The following is a 17656-nucleotide window of genomic DNA, read 5'->3' as shown; positions in this document are numbered from 1 at the left end:
GTTTTCTCATTCTTTGTCATTTTTCTGCAGTTTTCTGCAGTTTTTTGTTGCATTTGTTCAAATTTTCCCTCTTTTTCTCTTTTACACTTTTTTTTCTAAAATTAATTTGATTCACACTTTCTTTTTCAGCAACCTCAACTTTTGGTAATGACCCCGAAAACGAAAAAAACTGATGTCCCGCCGAACTATCCTCAGTCTGGATACCCTTATGGCAACGGTTACCAGAAATCTTACAACGGATCAGGTAAAAAATCAATATCATCTCAACATGATTTCAATTTTCCATTTTTAGGACACCAGAACAACCGCCCAAGCCAACATCATTCTTTTAACGATTACGGGACTGGATATGTGAAGAAAGCGGTGCCCGGACAGAAACCCTACTGGGAACACAATCAGAGCTATCAGCCCAACCGCGAAGTGCAGAGAGGTGGAAGCAACCAACAGTATCCATCTACCAAGTATGCTAAGAAAGGCAACAATCCACGGTACGACCATAACAAGTCATTCACCGCCGGAATGGGTGAAACGGGAAAATCCAACGGTAATCGTGACAGATTCTTTACGACCGAATCTCATAATCGCTCTTCTGGCTACAAAGGATTCGGTAACTCCAAATACCGGGGAGAGGGAAGGAACATACAGATGCCGACAACTGGAAACAGCCACGACGCTTCGTTCACCAACTTTACCACCAAGAGCAACAATTCTCGTGATACTTATAACACATCATTCACGACTACCGTTGGAATGGGTGAAACGGGACAACCAAATGCTCGTCATGACAACCTGTGGACAACCAAAGACGATCGTCCCTCCGCTGGCAACAATGGATTTGTAAATCCCAAATACCGAGGAGATGGAAACCATAACCAGATGCAGAAAGGTGGAAACAACAAACACTATCCATCCACCAAGTATGACAAGAGCAACTTCTGGACAACCGACTACAATCGTCACTCTTCCAACTCCAAGGGATTTGAGAACCAAAAACACAGTGGAAAAGCCAATCGGAACTCGTACCGTTATAATCCAAACACAAGCTACGCCAGGTACACCGGAGCGAAAAGCGGCCCTAAGAACGTCGCTGACCACACCACGACAATCGACTTCAACTTTGGACGTGTCCAGTCACCACAACTCAATGGAGATAACTTCATTCAAGTCTTTCCTTCCAGTTCTTCAACAAACTTGACTGACGGACAGAGTAAGTGTTACTTGTTTTAAGTTTTTTCTGTAACGACGTGGTTTGCAGAGCTCCTGCAGAACCTCCAAAACGTGGAATCTGTGGGGAATCCGGTTGGTGACTCTCGAATGAATCAGTCGTTCCGCGGTGTTCAAGACGAAAGTTGCCAACAAGATTCTTCCATTCTGGCCGTCGGACCAGTCGTCACTCCACCTCGCCCTGTCAAATACCCGTACATGTTCTCTCCGGCTGTCGAGAAAATTCTCTGTGCAGAAAAACGTAAGCAGAAAATTGATATGGAGGTAGCTAATGCAAAGAAGACAGCAAAAGAGAAAAAGGACAAGTTGATGATGAAACAGAAGATCCATTCTGATGATCCTTTGAATATGACTATCGCTGGTGGTGAACGATTCGTTGAGTCTCCACCACCCTCCAAGGCTATCCTCAATCTGACGTTAGGCGAAGACGAACTACCGCGAGGAATCCTCAAGAAGATTCATTTGGCAAGACGGTCTCCACCAGAGTTTCGTTCAAGGTTTGTGTTTTTCATTTGCAGAACATATGGATATATCCTTCATATTCTAAATTTTTGTTTTCAGAAGTGTTTCTTGGGGACTCGTCGAGGCCAAGTCTCCTGACACGCCAATGTACTCACCCGAAGGAAATCTCTCGGATCTGAACAAGTCTTTCATGAAGCCGAAAAGTGAGACATCTTCGGAAGAGTCAACACCATCCAGACCACCCAAGCCACTCAACATCCAGCCGCTCATATTGGCCGCAAAGCCGAAGTCACTTCTTCCTCCTGGCTGGAAAACTTCTTGTCCAGTTACTTTCAAGAAGGTTGTCGAGCACAACGAGGATAAAAACAATGCTGGCTGTTACATGGCCCGTGGAGGCATTTGCAAGTTTATGCCCAGTGTTGATATCACCGATGGACTTGCTACTTTTGTGAATCCTCAAACTGGAAGACACATCTTCATGCCACTGGAGTTCTGTTTTGACCTCCATCCCTTCATCGAAACTGGACCAGATGAGATCCCCGCAGGTCGTTACTACTACTTGGCAGATCCGCAAAATGACCTTGTTGGACAGTGGAACAGAGAGCTTCGTGAGAAACATCCAGAGCTCTTTAACAAGTAAGTGTGAACAAATCAGAATAATTTAAACAAATCTGCTTTCAGGCCTCCTCATGTCTCCAACCATGAAACTGGTTGGGAGGATTTGAAGGCAGTTGTCAACGAGATCGCAATGAAGACTCGTGCTCCTCTGCTCCAAGGGAAGTCTCCATCGATGTATCATCTATCAGAAAAGGATGATTCAAGTGTTCAGAGCTCAGTGACTATCCTCAAGAATACCTCTGACCAAAAACTGGCTAAGCTCCAGGAAAAGAAAGTTGAGGTTTCTCGCAAGATCATCCTTCCTCCTCTTTCTAAAGGAGTGAAGCGCACTCCGCCGAAGTAAGAGCAATAACAAGCGACTCATTTTCATTTGCATCTATTCAGATTCTGTCATGTTCCTGACGAGGATTGGCTCGCTGACACCCCTGCCAAAACAATTGATGAAAAGAAGATGGATCAGGCAGATTCTGTGGAGGATACTCAACCGACAACTCCAAAAGTATCTACTCAATCGGTTATTTTCACTCCCCTGCAGACGAGTACTCCTCGCAAAACTTCTGCACATGACTCTTCCTCTAGGTAATACTAGTTATGCAAATTATATCACAAACAAAATATTTTTCAGAACAACTGCTTTGGTTCGTGAGTTGCAGGTCACTCCGAAAAGCTGGGGAAACAAGAATAAATTGCCGTCCCGAAGAATCACCGTTATCTCCAGCACTTTGGACGACGCGGAGCTTCACAATGTGAAGTTTCTGACTCCGCAAGGCAAGAAGTCGCCTGATGACGCTTCTTCTGACACTTCCGAAAGCCCATCTTCCCCATCGACTTGATTTGTCAAGTGTTCTGTTTGTAAATTTCTTCCCAAGTTATATAAGAAACGGTTATCCGTCTAGACCAGTATATTTATTGCCTATTTTTTGTTGCCATGATATAATGACATACCCTGTTAAGGGAACCTTGTCAATTGCTCCTGACGTGCTACCTACTGGTTTTTTGCTTACCTTGTGTAGGTTATATAAAAAATAAAAATTGTGTGTAGCATTTCACTTCGATTCCAACAATCAATCAATTTACATATAACAACAGTGAGGATTTGATGTGTCCACCATAATAATTGTTTATCATTATTTTCACAAATAGCATTAATCTAATTGTTCTAAGACAAAAATAATGAAAGAATTGAAATGCCTCTTTTTTCCTATGGAATCTAAAGAAGGTGCTCAAAGACTGCAGTGGAGATAAGCGAAAAATAAGAAACAATACAATTGAAGTGATAGTTGTGTGATCGGTATAATTTTGAGATCCTGAAGACCGGTTCGTTTGAGTATATGTCGGAACCATTGAATTAGACAATTATTTTATACACTGTCTTTCATGACATAAAAAACTTTTCTTCGACATCATTAATGCTTTTTGTTTTACTTGTTCAATCTACATTTGCATTCTTATGTATTCACCAGATTCTAAGATAGAATTTTAACCCACGTGTATCATTGCAATCAATGATGATGCAATTGTGGGAAGAACACAACCATCGAATCCAATAGTATTTTTATAAACGGTAATTTTTCTGCCGGTTCAGTGAAAAGTCCATTGTTAAAGTAGCACGATTTTCTGAAATTGAACACCGAGAAAGTGTTCTCAGCTACTTCTGGTTTCTTCCGTCGCGAGACAAGCAGATTGAAGGTTTTATACTAGCAAAGCCAACAGTTTCATGATTTTAGGTAGTAAGCGAAACAAGAGAAAGTTAATCTGAATCCATTGCTATGTCATTCAGTCGTCAAATATTTTTTCTGAATCATTGAGGTCAAATTCATGTGATGTAATGAGATCGACAAAAACATTTGAATAATGTTCAAATATTTATGAAATAATTAGAAACCATTAGCAGTTCTCTTAGCAATCAATAGTTTGTCCTTCAGTGAAGACCATCAACTTCTTATCCAAAGTCATTTGAACCAATCCTGTACGTTCTTCTTCTTCTATTTTCGCTGTGAAAACGGCCTTGAATGCAATAGAAGAAGCAGTTGTGTTGTCTGCGCCGAACGAAGCCAGTTTGAAAGAAAGGATTATTCCTTTGGGCATAAGCGTAAAAGCACGAGTGTAGGTTTCTGTAAGATATGATGAAATATTACCTGAAATTTGAAAAGTTGAATGCTTTACCTATGTTTTCTGTTGAATCGCATCCCTTATAACGGAAATCGGCATGCAAAAGATTTTTGATTTTGTCATAATTGCGGGAATGAACCGCAATCAACAACTCGTTCAAGGAGCGAATGATGACACCTTCGACTTCTTGCTCATTTCCTAATTTATTTGAAATGATCTCATTGGTGATTGTGGATTTGGTATCCGGTTGATAAACAAAACCAAGAAGATTTCCAGTGAGAAAGAAAACGAAAACGAAGAATCGTAGAGAGAACATGACTCCGAATGGTGAATCTGGACGGCGGGCCGCGATTTTTTCCCCGTTTTGATTCGATTAGGACACTTTCCCAGAGAGAAAAGAAGCGGAGTAGCTTGGGAACGAAGAAATACACGTCAGCATTAGTTGTGAAATGCAGAAAACAGAGAAAAAACATCTGAAAAAGAAGAAAAAACAGTGAACAAAGTTAGGTAATCTGAGTTTTATTAGATTTCCAATACTGCATGAAATTTCAAGTTCTTTCCTCAATAATCAAAGACAAAATAATCATTACCGAAAAAAACCAGATACGCGGTTTTGAGAACAATAGAAAGTAGAAGTTAAAAACATGAACCATAACCACAACATGAACCATAACCATAAACAGTACTGATTGTTTGTCAGACATTCGCTGAATTATTTAGGAATTTGCTTTATTAAGTTCAATTGTATCCGGTAGGTTTTCTTTTGTTTTTTCTGGTATCAGCTGAAAAACGATGCCGAGAACGGGAACGATACTGTCCTTTTTGTGCCTGCCGTTGATTTGAAGATGAAACGTAACGAGCGGGAGCAAAAGGCAATCTTCGAGCTATTGGACCACGTCTCGAAAGCTCACTGTGTCGTCGAAACTCTCCTTTTTGAATGACTCCATCAGAACCATCTTTTCGTGGCTCTCTTGAACTAGAACGGCTTCTTACTGGAGGTTTGAAATTAGGATCTCTCCAGTTTGGGAATTTCTTATCTATCTTCTTATCGACAATGCCATCCAAGTAGTCGAGTCCTTTTTTCTTACTTTCAAAAGCTAGCAAACGTGTCCAGGCGATCCTTGTCTTCTCGCGAATTTCTTTCCAAGTTTCACCAAGGTGTTCTGGTCGCCTTTTCGCAGCTGCCTGTACTTCACGGAATAATTTCGAGTATTCAGATTTCTGACAGTTACGAGTAGGCGGAGGAACTGGAGAAGGAGTTGTAGCAATGTCCATTGGAACAGGTGTGTTCTGCTAAAAAAATGTAAATTTTTGAAAATTTCAAAGAAAAAAATTGTGAAAAAATGAGTATCGATTTTCGAATCCAGGCCGGCCTAATTTTCGACAAGTCTGATAAGAGATATTCCCTGAAAGACACGCGTACAGCCTGTATGGATGTTACAGTTCCGCAATTTTTGATGTGTGTATGTTAGGTCATCAGCAACCTATACTATAGTTTTTGGGTCTTGACCCCAGGAAAATGCTTGAAGGTCAAAAAATGAAAATGTTTTGTGTTTTACTCTTGGAAGCTAAAAATTTTACTGATAATTAGGCACCGTTAGTATTCAGTTTTCACAAGTTATCAGAACTGAAAAAGTTTTTCCAGTGTTGATGACTTGTATTACATTATTTTATTAAAATGCCTTTCTAGCTCCCTCGATGCATAACTCACGTCTCTTGAATAATCACGCAGTTCAATTGAAGTTTTCTCAGCCGGCTGCCAAAGATCTGGTGGCGGAGGCGGAGGAGGAAGCGGATCGTACAATTCTCGGGAATTTGAAGCATCCATGTTTCTTGGTTTTTAGCTGAAACACGATGTTTTGATGTCAAAAACGCAAAACATTCAACAGTTTGCAACCACTTTTTCTAATTAAAAACAAACAAGAACATGATTTATCTTACACAAAACTTATACTTGTATCAAAGAGTTTTCAAAAAATATTTTTCAAAAGTTTCAAATAGAACAAATGTTGGTCGAGGTGAGAATAGTGATGGGAGAAATGAGATGAGAAAGAGAGAGAGAAGAAGAAGAAGAAAAAGATAGAAAATGTAACAAAGGAAAAGGTCATATGAAACATACGACATTGAATGATGAAAAAAGTGAGGAACTCAAAAGTCAACATAGATGTTAAATGTTTCAAAAAAAATTTTAACATTCTTTGGTGAAGATCCTACATAGAGGAAACAAACTCAGAGACTGTTACACGAAACGATTTATCTGATGTGCTTGCTTTTTTAGACACATGATTGGGCAGGTTGACAATTCAATTAGTTTTGCTTTTCAAATAAAACGTTTCCGGAAGTATCTCGATATTTTAGACAGATGAATCATCTGAAAGTACTTAGATGCTTTACTAATCAAAAAGACTAAAAAGATTTTGCGAACTTTGAATTCTCGTTGCTAGGACCGTTGAGCACCCTTCTTCACCACTATGCCAGATTGGCGCGGCCGCGTACCATGGAGGGAAGCATTGAGATAGGCAATGTTTTCGGCGAGTGTCAGGGTGGGCAGAAACAGAATGAAACGCAGGGTTGTCCTTAGGGTGCTCGCTTAAAACTGAGATCCTCAAGACCAAGGCGATCCTGGGGTGCAATAGTGATAATTACCGGCTTAGGTCGGGCCACCAGTTGCTGGGGAGCTTATTTTGTGAAGGGCCATTAAAGTGTTTCGCTCAGAGAGCAGTCACAGCTCGGGTATGGTCAAGCAAGGTACAGTTATTTCTCTACAGTACTGATTTTTGTACTGAATCATCCGCACACCTCAAACTTGGGTAATCAAACCTTTATTTAATACTACTAAGTTATGAATATATAACAGAAAGAAACTTTTTGTGAAGCTTGAATTGGAATGACGAAGGATTACAAAAACAGAAAAGAAACTTCCTAGGAAGTTTCTAGAATGTGAGGAGGAAAAATAAGGGGGAAAATCTAGAAAATAAAAGAAATGAAAAACTGGAAGAAAGAAAAGAAGCTTCTGGTAGCTTCTATCAAGAATGAGGGATAGAAATAAAAAACTGTCTCACGCCGGCCCGTGGGGCGGAGCCAGACAGTTTTCTGGTGAGAGACAATGTTCTAGAGAAATATGCAATAGAGTGAAAAAGCATTGGGAAGGTGAGACATGTGGATAATGTGTCATGCTGCGGTGGAGGAGAGGGTGCCCTTTGGGCCCGTCTCCTCTTCCGCATGATGACGTCAGTGATAAAAAAGGAAAAGAAAGTACTTGGCTCGAGTACACAGAAGACATCAAAATCGGAAATTTCAAATAAGAAAAGTACAGGCATCATACGGGACAAATTTCCGAGCGATCTCCTTACGTTTCGTTACAAACTGTTCAGTACCGAAGAGTCGGCGACATCCGGGCACACAAGCAGATATGTTGAATATTATAAAAAAAGATGTTTTCCTGTTACTGCTTTGAAAACTACTTTTTGGACACAACTACTTTATTTAAAAAATAATTCGAAAACTATGCAAGAGAATAAAAATTGATTAAAAAACTAAGATTACTACAAGGTTTCAACTAGTATTTTGTAAAGAAAATAAAAATGATTCATTTGACACAAATTTAAAGAGAATAAGGGGACAAGTGCGGAGATTTATATGGGGGAACAAAAAAAAAACACAATATCTCTAACGGGACGTATACTTTAAAACTGGGAATAGGAAGAAACAGAAAAAAATTATTAACCATGGGAAGAAACTAGAAAATTAGTTTATTTATGATTATTTAAAAAGAAGGAATGAGAGCTACTGATGAGATTCAAAGCTGTCACTATCAGGAGAATATCCTTCGTGAACGGTATTCAATGTGGAAAGTGTTCGAGCAACCTCAGCATAACGTTGGCGACGCTCGTTGGCAGAGTTCTCGGTTGTGCTGTTGGTTCCACTACGGCTACTGTTGGGTTGAGAAACCAGAGCAAATGGTGAACGCTCATAAGTATTGTAGACGGAGAAAACTGAATGATTGATCTCCTCGTTCTGCAAAATTTACTGTGACGTTTTTTTCAAAATTATTGAATACAATCAAACATTTTGATAAAAAATCGTAAATAATAAACGAGCAACTCACAATTGGAAGAAGTGGCGAAACAGAGAGGTTCGATAATCCCGTGGCGATTTGCTTGCTGGGCGTGTCAGCGGAGATTTGACAAAGCTCAATGATGAGTCTTCTCGTGGGATTCTTTTTGTAGGGTGCGTATGTGAGCTTTGGAAGAGTAAAACTTCTGGATGGAGCTGCTTTTCGTGAGTGAGTTACGTCAGCAACTGGAGTGTTTTCTTTGTTGATGCTTTCAACTTGCAAATTCTCGAAGTGACCATCCTCCTGATAATTTCTAGGTGTTGCCGATTGCATTGAGTTTTTCACGACAGTTGGAGTGCCAACGACATCGGAAGTTGTTGTCTTCCGATTATTCTTCAGAAATTTCTTCTTGAGTACTTTTGTAAGTTTTCGTCCTGATGCCGTACGGCGTCGACTGATCTTTTTGCTCCAGAAGACATTCGATTTCGAATTAATTTTCTGCAAACGTTTCAGCTTGTCAGTGCCGTACACTTTTTCGGGTTCATCGCATCCCTCCAGAGTGTCCTTGTATACTTTTGATTTATACGGGTACACTCCACGGAATTCTTTCTGCATTTCACTACCATCGTCCGTCGACCTTTTGAGCTGTTGACACTGAGGAGTCAAACAACAAACGCAGTGTATTGATTTTGTCAAGGAGCTTACTACTCTCACCTATTCGTTGTTCATTGACATGCTGAAAATTGGAATTAGATGCACTTCTCTGTTTAGAATCACTCACTTCCAGATGACAGTTAAAGTACATCAAATGCAACATTTCGTTGAAAAGTTTGCGATACTTCTCAACCGAAGGCGCCTCCAAAGTTTCTTCCATGACATATCCGTCGAAACTTGATGGATCATAACAGCTCGGATTGTGGGTAGTAATGAAGTTATAAAACTCCGGATACGTTTTCACTGTTCGTGGATTGGCAGCCAAGTCAGCGATACCGATGGTCTGGATGAATGTAAAATCGTTGTCAAAGTTTTTCAGCTCTAACATATCCAAATCCGCCAAAAATGACAAGTTTGCGTTTATCGTAGAACGAGACTGTTCGATAGACTGATTGCTCAGCGTAAACGACGATTCGCCTGAAAACAAAGTTTTGAAAACGAAAAAAACATAGGCATACTTACCTGTCATAACCGGACTATCCACTTGCTTATTGAAACTACCCATTGCTTTATAGATGAATTACTGAAAGTTCAAAATTGAATTTAAAAAAAGTAACGAGAGCAGTGCCGAGTGGAAAGTGTCGGTGATATTTTGCGATAATATTTTGCAGAAAAGGTTTAAACAGCGTTAACTGAAACATTTTCCTGTTTCCGCTTATTGCATCCGCCTTCCGCCCAATATCAATTTGAAAAATTAGTTTTCCTACTCCAATTTGCTGATGTTTTTAAGGTATTAACACCTTTTCCGCTTTCCGCCGATTTTTTCAAAATTCCGTTTTCCGCCAAAAAAATTCATTCCGCTTTCCGACGCCTTCCGCCATTTCAAAAACCGCATCCCGCTCAACTCTGTTCAAGCAAATGCAACAAAAAAAAATTTGCTGAAAAAAGGCGAAGAATTAAAAAACGACAAAAAAACAAAGAAGGAGAGAACAGCGCATCGAGAAACGCGCCAATAACAAAAAATGTCAATTATAAAAAAAAAGGTTTTTTGAGAGAGGCCGACCTCCTCCCCTTCTTCCAACGTGCGGGGCCGACCTCCTCTTCCTCCAACGTGGGAGGACGATGTTTTCCTCTTCCACCACAATAAATGCGACGTTGTTTGCCATTGTCATTGGCGCGTTTCTCGATGCGTTTCTCAATGAGCGATTTTCTCATTCTTCATTTCTGGTCGGTTTCTCATTCTTCGTCATTTTTTCTGCGGTTTTTTGTTGCGTTTGTTTATTTATCGTTACTGCTCCCGTTACTTTTTTTGGCACTGCTCCCGTTACTTTTTTATCCAATTTTGAACTTTCAGTATTTCATCTATAAAGCAATGGGTAGTTTCAATAAGCAAGTGGATAGTCCGGTTATGACAGGTAAGTATGCCTATGTTTTTTCATTTTCAATACTTCTTTTCAGGCGAATCTTCGTTTTCGCTGAGCAATCAGTCTATCGAACAGTCTCGTTCTACGATAAACGCGAACTTGCCACTTTTGGCGGATTTGGAGACCTTAGAGCTGAAAAACTTGGACAAAGATTTTACATTTATCGGGACCATTGGTATCGCTGACTTGGCTGCCAATCCAGAAATAGCAACAACGTATCCAGAGTTTCATAACTTCATTACTCATCACAATCCAAGCTGTCATGATCCATCAAGTTTCGACGGATATGTCATGGAAGAAACTTTGGAGGCGCCTTCGGTAGAGAAGTATCGCAAACTCTTCAACGAGATGTTGCATTTGATGTACTTTAACTGCCATCTGACTGTGAGTGGTCATATACATAAAATTTCATTTAATTCCAATTTTCAGCATGTCAATGAACAGCGCAAAGCTGAGAGCAGTGAGCTCCTTGACAAAATCAATTCACTGCGTTTGTTGATTGGCTCCTCAGTGTCAACAGCTCAAGAGGTGGAGGACGATGGTAGTAAAATGCAGAAAGAATTCCGTGGAGTGTACCCGTATAAATCAAAAGTAGACAAGGACACTCTGGAGGGATGCGATAGCATCGAAGTGAAGTATAATCGCGGTGAACTGCAAATCGTTCGCACTCCAACTGTCGTCGGTCCCTCAATGCAAACGCCGCCACCAAAAAATTATGAGTGGGGTGCCCACTTCGAGAATTTGCAAGTTGAAAGCATAAAAAAAGAAAGCACTCCAGTTGCTGACGTAACTCACTCACGAAGATCAACTTCATCCAGAAGTCTTACTCGTCCAAAGCACACATACGCACCCTACAAAAAGAATCCCACGAGAAGACTCATCGATGAGCTTTGTCAAGTCTCCGCTGACACGCCAATCAAGCAAATCGCCGCCGGATTATCGAATCTCTCAGTTTCTCCACTAGTTCCAATAGTGAGTTGCTTGTCCAGTATTAACAATTTTTTCAGAATATGAGACTATATTATCAAAACAAAAAAGTGCGGTATTTTTTCTCACGACAAAATGCAGACTCGGCTCAAAATTACTCCTGAGTGCGTTCTGACGTAAGAAAAAATGATGGAACTTTTTTATTTATTCAATAATTTCGAAAAAACATTACAGCATACTTCGCAGAACAAGGAGATAAATCATCACGGTCTGCCCATCCACAACACTTATGAACGTTCACCATTTGCTCCGGTATCTCAACACAACAGTAGCCGTAGTGGAACCAACAGCACGACCGAGAACTCTGCCAACGACCGTCGCCAACGTTCTGTATACTCTCCTGATAGTAACAATTCAGAATCTCATCAGTAGCTCAAATTTCTTCTTCTCACAAAACATATTCAACTAATTTTCTAGTTTCTTCCTATTCCCAGTTTTAAAGTATACGTCCCGTTGGAAATATTGTGTGTTTGCTCCCCCATAGAAATCTCCCGCACTCGCCCCCCTTATTCTCATACATTTGTCTCAAATGAATCTTTTTTGTTTCTTCACAAAATACTAGTTGAAACGTTGTAGTAATCTATTGAGCTTAGGTTTTTAATTAATTTTTATTCACTTTCTTTATTTCACTTTCGAATTATTTTTAAATAAAGTAGTTGTGCCCAAAAAGTAGTTTTCAATTCAGTAACACAAAAACATATTTTCTTATAATATTTAACATATCTGCTTGTGTGCCCGGATGTCGCCGACTCTTCGGTACTGAACAGTTTGTAACGACGAAATTTAGAGAGATCGCTCGGAAATTGGTCCCGTATGATGCCTGTACTTTTCTAATTTGAAATTTCCGATTTTGATGTCTTCTGTTTCTGACGACTCCAGCACTGCCCACCCTGACACTCGCCGAAAACATTGCCTATCTCAATGCTTCCCTCCATGGTTCGCGGCCGCACCAATCTGGCATAGCGGTGAAGAGGGGTGCTCAACGGTCCTAGCAACGTGAATTCAAACCCCGGGTTCGCGAAATCTTTTTTGTCTTTTTGATTAGTAAAGAATCTAAGTACTTTCAGAGCTCTCATTTCTTCTTCTCACAAATCATAAATTAACTAATTTTCTAGTTTCGTCCTCATTGGTTAATTATTTGTTTCTGTTCCTTCTTATTCTCTGGAGGACTACCTTCTAGTAGTGACTGCTCTGTAACTCATCAATAGCGCGCATTTCGTCTTCTATCCTATTAACAATGCAACTGAATTTCTAGTACCTTCTTCATTGGTTATCATGTGTTTTTGTTCTTTGCAATCCAAAGTCTTCAAGTTTACGTCCTGTTATAATGTCTTTTGCTCGCCCATAAAAGTCTCCCGCACTCGCCCCTTATTCACGTGAGACTTTAAGTTTTACTTTCGTTTTTATAAATTATTTCAAATTTTTATAGCTCCCTGCTTATTTTCTTTTTGTAGCTTCTTACTTTCACACTGCCTTGTTTATTCCATAATTTTACTAAGCATTATTTTGAACAATTGCAAAGTATTCTAATAGTGATAAAAGTGAATGTACCCCCAGAAAACCTTTTTCGTTGCAGCGACTATATATAGTATATATAGGTTGCTTCAGCACACAAAAGTCCAAATTTCAAGAACGCAGGAAGCAAGCTGCAAGAACACAGACACTTTCAACTATGAAAATACTTGGTTACAGTAACCAGTGAACTTATTCACAAGAAATAAATAAAATAGAACAATGGAGAAATAGAAATAATTTTTAACGACACGAAGTCGAGTATTTTTGATTTCAGAATTAAAAGAAAATCATGAATTTAGAAATATCCCGCATTGTATCCGAAGGTCGATTCATAGTTCTGTTCCGCCAACTTCTGACGACGATTGCGATTACGAGGTCGGGAACGAGAACGACCTCGTTTACTTGGCTTTGGATATGGGTCGCGGGCTCGGTGTTGACAATAAATGGACAAATCAAATCGATGCGCATCTGATCGTGGCTTGCGAACCACTCTGGAGAGTTCACTGTGCCGACGGAACTCTCCTTTTGGAATTGGAGGTTCATCTTTTCGTGGTTCTCTCGACGATGAACGAGTTCTGACTGGTGGCTTATAGCCTGGTTCTTTCCAGTTCGGACAGAGCTTGTCGACTGCAGCTTCAGCAGCTTTATCCAGGTAATCCAATTCTTTTTTGTTGCTTTCAAAAGCCAACAAACGCGTCCAGGCCATCTGAGTGTTTTCGCGGACCTCTTCCCATGTCTCTCCTTCTTGAGGTCTCCTTCTCGCTGCTGCTTCGACTTCTCGGAATAGTCGGTTGTACTCTGATTGTGGTCCTCTATAAGCTGGGGGTGGAATCGGGGAAGGAGTTGTGGCAAGATCCATTCGGACTGGTGTAGTTCGCTGGAAAAAAGAAATCAAAAAGTTGAAAATAGTTGTATATTTTGAACAGCAGTTTTGGCTCTGAAAAACCAAAAATTTTCCAACATGTCACATGGTCAAGTTTTAGTTTTGAATTTCATTGTTCAAAATGTTTACTGTCAAATTCAATATCAAAAATTGATACTAACATCTTTCGAGCGGTCTTCATGTTGAACTGCAGAATTTTTGATGGTGATTCGAAAATTTTGCCGTGGAGGTTGTGGTGACAGATTGTATATTTGATCATAACAATAGGAAGCGCTCATGTTCCGTCGAGGTTGCATTGAAATTAGCGCTCTGTAAAATTATAATTTCAGAAAGTGTAAAAATAAAAAGTGAAGCAGAAATCAAAAAACAAATTCAGCTGAAAAACTGCTGTATTTTTTTCAGCAATAAGGTAAGGTAAAGATGTAGAAAAAAACACACATCTTATTAATCAAAACTGCAAGAAAAAGATACTTACTTGTGAATGAAAGGGCGTGTAGAAGAAAAAATGAAATAAGAGAAAATATAATGAAACAGAAAGTGTCACAAATGCCAGTGGAACAAGGTCAGATGAAACGTGGGAAAAAAAAATTTAGAGACAGGTTCATGATATTTTCTAAGATAAAAACGAGAAGGATAATTTTTAAATACTTATCAGTTTTCCAGTCCCTCAAGAGACCAATCAAAGGATGGGTTGAGGTGAGAAATGCGGAGCAATAAAAAGAAGGACCGGTAAGAGGAGAATAACACAGTAAAATAATTAAACTAATCTAGAGGACATTTTAAAACAGTTTAGAAATGATTTATCTCAATCTGATTTAAAAGCCAAAACAGAAGAGCAATACAAACAAAAGCCTGAACAATTACATTCAATTTTATCGAGAAAGCGGAAAAAAGAGACAGGACGGCAAGAGGTGATTCATCGAAAAATGACCTCCAATGATCAGAAGAACCACGAAACATTTACATAACACTATATCAATGTTGATAGAAATAAATGTAAATTCAAAAACTATCCAGAAAAAACGATACAAAAAATAAGACATCAGAGGAAAAAGGGTGTGGGCGTGTGAATGGTTTTATTAGGTTGAGACAAAAAAGACGACAAAAATCGATTTAAAAAAAAAAAGAAATTTGAGATTCAGAGGTTAGCTTATTGAAAAAAGGTTTTCAAGAATAAAAAAAATGCTAGAAAAACAAAAACGCAACTTTGGTTGAAGGTAGCAAAGAAAGGAAATAAAACTGGGGTGGAGTGCGGTCAAAGAAAAAAAACTGTTCAACAAAATTTTATTCGTGTTAGGGTTTGACAATTGAAAAAATAGCAGTACCATTTCTATTCTCAGGGTGACAGTTATTTTTAATTTTATTTGAATGGCATTAGTTTAAAGTAAAATAAAGAATCCTCACGGTTTCACCTATAAACAAACAATCGCAAAACACACTGTCTGTGTGTATTAGTTTCTGACCCATGCTAGTGAATAAGAAGAGATCTACGCCTGAACTCAAAAAAAATTCTGATAAAATATTAATTAGCTCATTATCATCATAAGCCAATATGTTACATGTTCGGAAATGTGCTAGTCTACTGTGATGTAGTATGAATTACCGACTGCTTGTGATAAAGAAACATTTTTGATTTCTTTCGTTCATTAGTTGAGTGAAAAATTGAGTTGCGTATTACAAATATTCTAACTATCTACATTATTAGCTTCTACAAATTATACAAGAAAGGAAAAAGGAATCAATAGAAGATTAATGAATAAATCGGGTTACTACTGTCGAGGGGGGAGGGGGTGAGAAATTGGTGGCAGATTAATATTCTTGAGTGCGGAGAGGAAAGAGGCAAATCGTGAGTGAATATTTCGAAAAAGAGGTCAGTGAATACTTAATAGACTCTGGGAGAAGAATATCTGAGTAGTTTCAAAGGAAAAACATGAAGTTTGCACTATTTTTACAGGAAATTTAAAAACTGGAAAACAAAAGAATATGTCATGTTATCAAGTTTTAAAAAAAAAGTGTTTTGTTTTAAGTTTTAATGTTTTTCATTTTGTGTTACTCGGATTGAAAAAACACTTATTTCTACTACAAAATAAAACACAAATTGCTGATTATTCAATAAATGCTCGGCCCACCCAACGTCGCATATACACCACAGTTAGATTCTTGGTGAAGGAGGCCGTTCGCGAAATAAAGAACACAACCAACCAAAGGGAGAGCAACGAGGTGTAATGGAGGAAAAAGAGAGTGGGATGACCAGCAGAAGGGACAAATGAGACACATTCGAAGGAGGGGGGGGGAGATGGAGATGTGCGGTTTTCTGGAGATTAGTGAGTACGTAGCACATCTCTGTGTACACACTGCAAGAAGAAATGGAGGGTGGTCTTCAGGAAAATACGCATACGATAATGGGCAATACTGAAATCAAATGTAAATATTTTCGGTTGAATTTTGTAGCGTGAGTTTTGGCATATTGGTTACTCTGTTGTTAAATTTTTTTAGTGAAGCTCATCATTTCTATATCTTCATTTCATCTGGTTGGTTTATTCATTTATTCACTTAAACATTATTGGAAGTAGACAGAAGACCAGACCAATATTTTTTCTATCGGTTACCCATTCGGTGAGAGGGCATTGACTGGGCAATCGTTCTGTCAATCTGCATTGTAAGTCTTCTGTGTGACCAACCGTCTGGCATGACGACATTGTCGTTATGATCTGTGTTTCCATAATTTGTAAAAATGTATTTGAATGCACGGTTTAACATACATAGTTGCAAAACTCAAAATCATAAATTATTTGTGGAAGGTTTTGTCTGCAAAGATTTTAAGGCACGCTTTTGTCTTTATTCTTTTGATAGGTTAAAAGCCGTGAGTTTCCTGGTGTTAATAGTTTGTCATTGGTGTAAAAAATCTCTGAAAGAATAAAAAGTGCTGATGGTTAAATACACAGTAGTGAAAAATGAATTGTTTAGATAATTGGAGTAACTAACAAAAAGAAAGAATAAAAAACAACATTTTAAAATCAATAAAAAGTACATCACAGAACATTTTCCGTAAAACCTCAATCAAAACAACACATTCAAAAGGACAACGCCTCTAATAAAACCAATCCCTCCTTATTTAACGCCGATTGCTTTTAAGAGCTTTGAAATAAGTTAAAAACTGACGCAAGTTTTAAAAAAGTGCGTCCAATATTAATAGGACCCCACTAGATTTTGGGCTTCCGGGCAGCACCGGTACAGATACAAAAATCTAAGATAACCAGTAGATTCAGGATACAGAGAAACCCCAGGTTCCAATTTTTCATGATTCGACTGCTCATCTTATAAGCGCACCACCAAAAAGTCGTTTTTTCATTCGTTCAATATTATTAAGACCACCTCGAAAATCGAATTTTTAGTTGATTTTCAAGAATCTTTTTTCTCGTAAAACTTTTTTAATCGATCGAAATATTTTTTCTCTGTTGTTTTCAGTTTATTTCTTTATAATTGCGGCGTTTTCAACCCCAAAATCAAATGTTTGCCACTTCACCCATCTGAAATATATCTTCAAGACTTTTATCTCAGTGCTCCGATCACGTATCATTCTGAAACTTTCCGGCAAAATAAATCAAAACATTCATGATAAAAGTAAACATTGGATTTGTAAAAATATTCATTTTCTGGAAAGTTATACCCGGGATTCTCGAACCCATTTTGACCATATTTTCGAGAGTTGTGTCCAAC

At 38.8% G+C, this 17656-nt stretch overlaps 7 protein-coding genes across 7 annotated transcripts; 3 read left to right on the top strand and 4 right to left on the bottom strand.

The window, feature by feature from the left end:
- Positions 1-147: 147 nt before the first annotated feature.
- GCK72_023084 (uncharacterized protein) lies at positions 148-3137 on the top strand (the record flags this gene model as incomplete). Its single annotated transcript, XM_053735225.1, has 7 exons — positions 148-244; positions 293-1207; positions 1256-1721; positions 1786-2322; positions 2368-2643; positions 2689-2883; positions 2930-3137. The coding sequence occupies 7 exons, from the start codon at positions 148-150 to the stop codon at positions 3135-3137; spliced, it is 2694 nt and encodes an 897-aa protein (XP_053578791.1).
- A 1066-nt stretch (positions 3138-4203) lies between these two features.
- Positions 4204-4732, bottom strand: GCK72_023083 (uncharacterized protein; the record flags this gene model as incomplete). The annotated part of the gene is made up of 2 exons (XM_003103292.2): positions 4204-4418; positions 4471-4732. The coding sequence occupies 2 exons, from the start codon at positions 4730-4732 to the stop codon at positions 4204-4206; spliced, it is 477 nt and encodes a 158-aa protein (XP_003103340.2).
- A 422-nt stretch (positions 4733-5154) lies between these two features.
- Positions 5155-6244, bottom strand: GCK72_023082 (uncharacterized protein; the record flags this gene model as incomplete). Its single annotated transcript, XM_053735224.1, has 2 exons — positions 5155-5709; positions 6128-6244. The coding sequence occupies 2 exons, from the start codon at positions 6242-6244 to the stop codon at positions 5155-5157; spliced, it is 672 nt and encodes a 223-aa protein (XP_053578790.1).
- Positions 6245-8202: 1958 nt separating this feature from the next.
- GCK72_023081 (uncharacterized protein) lies at positions 8203-9692 on the bottom strand (the record flags this gene model as incomplete). Its single annotated transcript, XM_053735223.1, has 4 exons — positions 8203-8433; positions 8525-9127; positions 9255-9604; positions 9650-9692. The coding sequence occupies 4 exons, from the start codon at positions 9690-9692 to the stop codon at positions 8203-8205; spliced, it is 1227 nt and encodes a 408-aa protein (XP_053578789.1).
- An 807-nt stretch (positions 9693-10499) lies between these two features.
- Positions 10500-11910, top strand: GCK72_023080 (uncharacterized protein; the record flags this gene model as incomplete). Its single annotated transcript, XM_053735222.1, has 4 exons — positions 10500-10542; positions 10586-10935; positions 10981-11523; positions 11713-11910. The coding sequence occupies 4 exons, from the start codon at positions 10500-10502 to the stop codon at positions 11908-11910; spliced, it is 1134 nt and encodes a 377-aa protein (XP_053578788.1).
- Positions 11911-12391: 481 nt separating this feature from the next.
- On the top strand, positions 12392-13632 carry GCK72_023079 (uncharacterized protein; the record flags this gene model as incomplete). The annotated part of the gene is made up of 2 exons (XM_053735221.1): positions 12392-12534; positions 13353-13632. 2 exons carry the CDS (start codon positions 12392-12394, stop codon positions 13630-13632), a joined length of 423 nt encoding a protein of 140 aa, XP_053578787.1.
- GCK72_023078 (uncharacterized protein) lies at positions 13349-14232 on the bottom strand (the record flags this gene model as incomplete). Its single annotated transcript, XM_053735220.1, has 2 exons — positions 13349-13930; positions 14098-14232. 2 exons carry the CDS (start codon positions 14230-14232, stop codon positions 13349-13351), a joined length of 717 nt encoding a protein of 238 aa, XP_053578786.1.
- Positions 14233-17656: the final 3424 nt, after the last annotated feature.

Source organism: Caenorhabditis remanei, chromosome X, assembly GCF_010183535.1.
Source record: "Caenorhabditis remanei strain PX506 chromosome X, whole genome shotgun sequence".
Classification (NCBI taxonomy): domain Eukaryota; kingdom Metazoa; phylum Nematoda; class Chromadorea; order Rhabditida; family Rhabditidae; genus Caenorhabditis; species Caenorhabditis remanei.
This window is presented reverse-complemented; position numbering and strand designations above follow the sequence as displayed.